The sequence below is a fragment of the Rhagoletis pomonella genome, unplaced genomic scaffold (assembly GCF_013731165.1).
Source record: "Rhagoletis pomonella isolate Grant_MI unplaced genomic scaffold, Rhpom_1.0 Rhpom_scaffold_00005, whole genome shotgun sequence".
Lineage (NCBI taxonomy): Eukaryota > Metazoa > Arthropoda > Insecta > Diptera > Tephritidae > Rhagoletis > Rhagoletis pomonella.
The window spans coordinates 53007031-53014628 of NW_023458559.1; the positions used below are offsets into that span (position 1 = coordinate 53007031).

At 35.5% G+C, this 7598-nt stretch overlaps 1 protein-coding gene across 1 annotated transcript in view; it reads left to right on the forward strand.

Moving 5' to 3' along the window:
• The first annotated feature begins 4625 nt into the window (after positions 1 to 4625).
• The window catches only part of LOC118739200 (protein kinase C and casein kinase substrate in neurons protein 1), an 8421-nt gene continuing 5448 nt past the window's right edge, over positions 4626 to 7598 (forward strand). The window contains exons 1-2 of the mRNA XM_036470389.1: positions 4626 to 4760; positions 4832 to 4941. Of these exons, the coding sequence (XP_036326282.1) occupies positions 4657 to 4760; positions 4832 to 4941 (214 nt within the window). The 5' untranslated portion in view covers positions 4626 to 4656. The remainder of the gene's footprint in view (positions 4761 to 4831; positions 4942 to 7598) is intronic.

A 7598-nucleotide genomic window follows, 5' to 3' on the forward strand; every position in this document is an offset into this window, starting at 1 on the left:
CATGTGTTATTGTAAATATGCGTGAAATTCAATGTAATTTACAAGTCCATAAAAGTTTAATTAAAGTGGTTTATGTACAAGATAAACTAAAAGAAAAGTGTGTAAAGTATTAAGTACAGTGTTATGTGCATTTATATATATAAAAGTATGCACAAATGCTTTTTTGTTAAGGAAACCAAGTGGAACAACTTAAGAAATTTTAACAACAAATAACTTATAAACAATGATATTATTTATATTTTTTAGTTATACATGTTTTAGAGGATACCTCCCTTAACATCCTGACCAAGTTTCATTTGTTAATTCCACCTGGTTTTCTTAAAACACAAGGTGCGGCTGACTACTAAAGCCCACCCAAAAAAGGTGCCATCCTTTTTATTTCTTCCCATTTAGCAATAAAATAAGATCTACATTTCTAAAAAAAAAGTGCAATGTCAAAATAAGATAAACCAGTTGAATAATCTTTAGAAACTAGAAAACTTTAGTTGAGAAAAAGAATTACATGCAAAGGATTCCCCAAAAATGTATTGAAATATTACTAATTTTGAAAAATGCCTTTTCGGCACTGTGCCTAATTGAAGAATTAAGTGTCATTTGATGTAAAATCTGGCCCAGAAATGGCACGGTTGGAGCGAAGTTGGCAGCCCTGATGCTTATGTATGTACATACATATGTATGTATACTAAAACGGTGTTCACATGAGGCGATGTTTGTAACCATATGGATCGTTAGGGCTGTTTTGTTATTGTAGCGGCTACAACAACCCCGTCCAGATCGGTTAATATCTCAATCGTTGTCAAGTTCCACTAACGGCAGCCCTAAGAAGGGTGCAACCTCGATAGGATCGGTCCACAGGTACAAAGGCGTTAGGGTTGTCGGGTTTTCCGCGCATACGAAGAGATGTTTCGAATCATGGGGTGTCTCTGCATGCCGAACACTCATTTGGTACATCTGCGTTTAGTCTGCTCAGGTATGAGTTTAACCTGCTGCAGTAGCCAGAGCGAAGTTGTGCTATTGTGGTTCTAGTCTCCCGAGGTAGATGAAACTCTGTCTCGTCAATGTCCGGTAGTTGTGCGTCTGGAACGGCATTCACAGGTCTGGAGTCTACATAACTCGAGACTGACTCCCTGGGAATGCCGTCCAGGGCCTGTCGATAAGCTGACGGGTCCAGAGGTTATTTAATGAGCCTCTGGACCTCGTCCGTCAGTTCGTAGAGATGCCTCCTGACGTGCCTGGGCGAGGGCTATTCTGCAAGCAGTTGCCCATTTGGGTGACCACGTCTAAGGCTGCCAACAAGGAACTGCTTGCAGAGCATTGTGTTGTGCTCCTTGATCGGGAGCAATTTCGCCTCGTCGTGTAGGGGTGATCAGGCGACATCAGAAGGCATCCAGTCGCTGTCCGTAGTGCGGTGTTTTGCATCGTCTGCAGCTTCATCCAATGCGTTCTACTAGTCCCCGGAGACACTGGTGCTGCGTAATTTAAAACCGTTAGGGCTGTTTTCAACATCTCTGGATAACACTAATTGCCAGTTAAACATCGTTAACGACGTTATCGACTCAATTCATATGATATTGAGCCGGCAGAGTCGCTAACTATGTTTAACTGGAGATTAGTGTTAAAATGTTTTACTTAAGACAATCATAAATTTTAAAGCAACCTTTAAATAATAATAAAATTATAGCTTAAATGAGAAAACGACCCTTAAAGGGTGATTTTCTAGTATAGGGTAAAACTGCTAAAAACTGTTCCTTTGAACTTCGGACTAAAAGCGCAGTTAGTCAACGACGTAGCGTAAACGTAGGTTGACGTACGTTGCAGCAAATCAAATTTACTGTTTATATAGAGATAGAGGTCACGTTCATGATTTTCAGTGACGCATTTAATTTTTAATATTACGGTTTGGTGGTTGTAGGAAGGCATATTTCCATTGCCATCTTTAATAACCTACCAAAAGTGTATATGCATACAAAGATACGTAATAGCTTCAGTGCGTTTGAAAGGCGCCCCTTATAAAATAGCCTCAATTTTCTCTAGAAGTATGGGATTGATTTCATATATCTCCATACCATCTTCGAGTACTCTATCATGAACACTGCCAGAGGTATGCAGTATGAAAAATTCGGTTTGATTTCCAATAGCCCCAATTTTTCTTCATGGCCATGTGATTGATTTCATAAATCTCCATACCAAGTCTCAGTATTCTACCACGAACATTTCCAGAGATATGCAGTATGAAAAGTATTCGGTTTGTATAGGAGGTGCCATGCCTTTTTTATTTATTTATTTATTTTTATTTATTTATTTATTTTTTACAGTCTGTTAGACTTATATTGCAACAAAGATTTAACATTCTTATAATTAGATTTTAGATTTATGGCCTAATTCATAAAAAATAAAGTAGGTTTAAAGAGCTTTATAAATTGACGTTTTCATACATTTTTCAATTTATAAACCTTTTATAAAGCTACTTTATTTTTTATGAATAAGGCCATTAAAATATAAATATTAAATATTAAATACAAAATACAAAATGCTCTACAGAAATTTTTAAATAACATTATTTCTTTATCACTGCAATTATTTTATGTCATTATACACGCATGCAATTTCCTGGAAGTTATGTAGACGGTTGGAAAGGCCGAGTTTCCAATCCGCGCTATTCTTTTTGGGTTACTCCATTTATTGATATCTCCTGGGTGGTCAGAAAGGCCGAGTTTCCGATCCACCCAGTCGCGCTTTCGTGACGGTTAACGGTTGGAAAAGCCTAGTTTCCAATCCGCTCGTTTATTGTTTATTATCTAAGGGTCTAGGTAGTCGGAAAGGCCGAGTTTCCGATCCGCCTAGTCTCGATATCTTGGTGGTTGGAAAGGCCTAGTTTCCAATCCACGCTATTGTTGATACATCACTATCTTGTAGGCTGTGTTCTACAATAGTCAAATAGCAGCCGCTTGAAAAGAGTGATAGTATCACAATTTTTTATAGCCTCTGGTAATTCATTGAAGCACTTTAAGCCTTTATAGAAAATATTTTTTTTGTCCACTTCTGTTCTATACTTCGGGAGTCCTTTTCCATTAACCGCAATTTTTCTCCATGAGTATGCGCTTGTTTTGATCTTCCATGAACATTTTGCGGGATATGGAGTATGAAAAATTTGGTTTGTATGGGATGTGCCCTCTCCTTTTTCTAATAGCCCCAATTTGATTTCATATATCTCCATACCAGTTTCCAGTACTCTACCATGAACACTTTCAGAGGTATGAATACCACAAACGGCAATAACGAAAAATTTGTTTTATTTAACTTTTAAATGGGAAATAATACCAAAATCTGATTTTTTCTTTATTTCCAACAAAGGTAAAAATAATTTTTCGCGGGTTCATAAATATCCTATCTTTTAAGTTGGAACCAACAACACACCCCACAAAATTTCATTAAAATCGGTTAAACGAACACAGTGATACGGGATTTTTATATATTAAGATTTTGTCCAACGCTAGAGCGGAAGAGCTTTAGCATAAATACTTATGTATATAACCAGAATTATCAATTTATATATAATTATATATAACATATCATTAAACTGTGCTAATATCCAAATCCAATTAGAAGTAGTCTCACGCACGAAAAGGTGCTACATTATTATCATTACTCTCACTCGCATCATCCATTCCTAAGAGATATCTACACGAGAGAAAATAAGTGTGAAAGAGTATTCGTTATAATGTTTTCACAATAATTTCAAAGCGCAAAATCCACGAGTTAGCTCGGTCAATAGATAGTAGAGAAGAGTAAGTGTTTGGGCGGGGAAGCAAAAGTATTTATGTACATAACAGTGGATAGGTATGTAGAAAGAATAACAAAAATTTAATGACTAGCTTTGACTGCGGTTCATTGTGTTGGCAAATAGAATAGGTGTAGTCAGTGAGTTTTGGTGCACCAACCCGGCGCGAGCATTCCGACGAGTCTCTTCAGCCTTTTCCGCTTTCCATTTCAAAGAAAATTTCTTTCGTTTTCGCCGGCACCTTAGCTATTTGTTATCATCGTATAAATCGAGTATTATCGTGTAATTGAAATCATAGATTCTGTTCGCTATCAGTGCCATACCATTGTTAAGACTGAGAAATTAAATAATATTTTATGTAAGCAAATGTTCTTAGTTTTTCAAATGCGAATTACAAATTAAAACTAAAATTTCCATTGCCGTCCGACCTTCGGCGCTCCAGCAACTCTCTCGGTTTTCAAATCTGCCCAGTTTATTGGTCGAGCGCAGTTAATTGACGTCAAATTCGATCGCGCCCGTTTGGTTGGCAGGTTGATATTCTGTAGTAGCTTTAGCGTTAGTGGCGTCAGTGAGATAAATTTACCTTATGATTACACATCTGATAGTCTCGCGCTCGTGTAACGAATGAACTTTGTTGTTGTTTCAGTCCGGTTTTTGCTGAATGATAACTTTTTTTTCGCCTGGCACTTATTTTAAATTTCTATCGCAAATAAAGTGTGGAGATAGCGTATCTAGAAGATACAAGTAGAAAAAACTGCTACAATGTGCTTCGAAAAATGTGTATTTATTCTTTTTAAAATTCATACTTTTTTCTACTTGTCTGCGCAACCTGTCAACAACTACTAAACTGCTGTTTTTTTATAATTTTATAGGTCATGTCGCATCACAGCGATGATCACCTTCTGCAGGCAGGAAGTGATTCTTTCTGGGAACCTGGCAATTATAAACGCACCACCAAACGTATCGAAGACGGATACAAGTGAGTTGAGAAGAAGCTTTATAAAAATGAGTGTAAAAAATTAATAAATGCCTTTTTACGACTCTTAATAGGCTTTGCAATGACTTGCAGACTCTAATACAAGAACGTGCTGATATAGAAAAGGGTTACGCAAAGAGTTTACGTGCGTGGTCGAAGAAATGGGGTGAACTAATCGAGAAAGGTAATTAAATTAAAAGAAAGATAAGAAGAAAGTCTTGAAAACTGATGCCTTTCAATACAGAATTTTCAAGATGTTTTAAAAACTTTTTAATAATAAGAACATATACATACATACACACATCCAGATGCCTATCATTCGCGTAATAACGTTGATGTAAACCGTTTCGAGGAGCAAAATAGCATAATTTAATTTTGAAAGCAATTTTAGAGAATTTTAGATAAAATTATTGTTGAGGTCGTAACTGGTATGCGAGGGCTATATTGTTGTTTTTGTTATTTTGTACTATGATTTATGAACGTCTTAAGCATACAAGTGTATAATTGTAAGCAGTTTTGTTTACATTGTTTGAATGGTAGTATTGTATCTAAATGTTTCCATAATGTATGTACATACACACATACAAGTATGCATTGATTTACTACATATAAACTGCTAGTATGTATTTATAATGACTCCATAAGTGGACCATATAAAAATACGTTAATAAAATTTGTTCTTTTTTGCTGCTTTAGCAAAAATTCTTTTAGCATTCGCGTTGGATATCACTAAAGTTGGTTGCTAAAGCAAAAAACAACTATTCACATTCTTTTGCTGCGCGGTTTTTGTACTACTTTTAGGTACTGGCACTATTCGCTACTTTTGCGTTCTATACGCTATTGCCTATTGTGCCTATTGGTTTCATTGCTGTTATTGTTGAGTTTTTTTGTTTTTGTTTAAGATTGTGGTTTTGTAGGTCACACTTTGTCGCGAAATTTAGGTTTTTCTGTAAGCTGTTCATTCTTTTTTTCCAGTAATTTGCCGGTATTTTCACTTCCCCGATATCAAATCGATTTTTGTTTGTTCCTTCAGTATTATTTCGTTTGGTTTTATGCTGTATCGTCTTAGAGGTGGGATGTGCACAGATACGTTTCATGTACACAAGCATTTCTTTACTACAAAGTACAAAGGAATTTCAGTTTACATTTTGTATTTTCTTTTTTACAAGCTTTTATTATGTTTCACTTGGGTGTAATCAAATCTTGCAATCAATTTTTAACACACTTTCCCACGTTGAAATGCCGAATTTGAACTTAGTTACTCAACTTGGAAATTTCCATCAATTAGAGTTTAGAAATAATGCATTTGGAAAGTCCGCCAAACTCAAATCAGAACCCGATAATAATGCAATATGAAAGATGAATTAATTCAATAATGGGGTGCTATTTTATTGACCGATACTGTACATACAATATGCAAGCATACTACCTGAGCATACTACCTTTACCTAAAAAAAAAATGAATTTTAGAAGTCGGTTGACGTGGTCCAAAGTTGTGCGGTAACATACATACATAAAAGAAATAAAATTATTTCGCCGATAACCTCTTCCTTTCTTGAAGTCGGTTAAAAAGTTAAATTAGAAAATATTTATTGAATAAAACAACGAGCGCGTAGAATAGTTGTAGATTATGTTGTAAGCGATTTAAGTTTTTGGAAAAAGTTTTTGCTATGTATGTATGTTTGTATGTACATAAATGAAAAGTACAAATATAAATTTATCTGAATCTGTCTATTGAGCGACAGTTCTGGATTAATTCATAAATTATTCACATTGTTATGCGCCATCCTAATGTACCTCTGTAAATAGACAAGTGCAATAAGCAAACACATAAACCTTTAGATTCCATAATCGGTATTTGCTGACAACAAGCGGCCATAGTTGTGACTAGAAACTTTAATTGGTCAAATGAAGTCATGTTTTTAGTCACACTGTTTAGCGTTTAGCATTTAGCGCGGACGCTCAAATTTGCATCATCGCAGTCGATGTGAGGTATCCGCGAACTGTCATTGATATACGAATGTCGTTTGTATTATCATTACACTTGTTGTCATCGCTCATTGGCTGCATATTGTAGTACATCTATATTATGAGCATACAATCATGTATGTATGTATATTAGACTGCATCACCAAAATAAGTTGCGGTTTTTCCGCTGGGATTACAAAATCGATTTTATTTTAAGCAGAGACCGAAAATAACTGGTCCACATTAAACACATTAGTGCTATTCACCAAAGTGAGCAAGTGGCCTGGCAGTATGGCAATAGAGCAAATCAGCTCAAGCAACGAATATTGGCAACTGTCGTTGCTTGAGCTTATCTGCTATTTTGCCAGAGTGCCAGGCCACTTGCTCAATTTGGTGAATATCATTATTGTATCTTTTTTTATCATTAACCACATATTTGATACCTTTTGTGATATATTACTATGAAAGCATTTTATGCGGGGAGCTTACGGTTAATGACTGTGAGCAATGAAATCGCTAACGAAAATAAAGGCTTATCGAAGTTATTTATGGATATTTTATTTTTTTTTTTTTGTTGAAAAGGTGAGTAGTTAGTAAATTTAGTCATGGTGCAGAGAAAATATATGATGAAAATGCAACGAAGTAAAACAAACTATAAAGAATAGCAAGTAAAACTATTTTTGTTTTCACTTAAATGATCACCGTTATAAAGTTTTTACAAACTTTAAACACTGAAACTTTTTAATCACTACTCGTATCCAAGTCACAAAAAAGCTGCGGAATTCAGTGCCTGATTTTCCGACCATTTTCTTCCCTTCACTAAATAGTCAACTATACTAACTAGAAGCAAACTATCGAAGCACTTCACTCAGT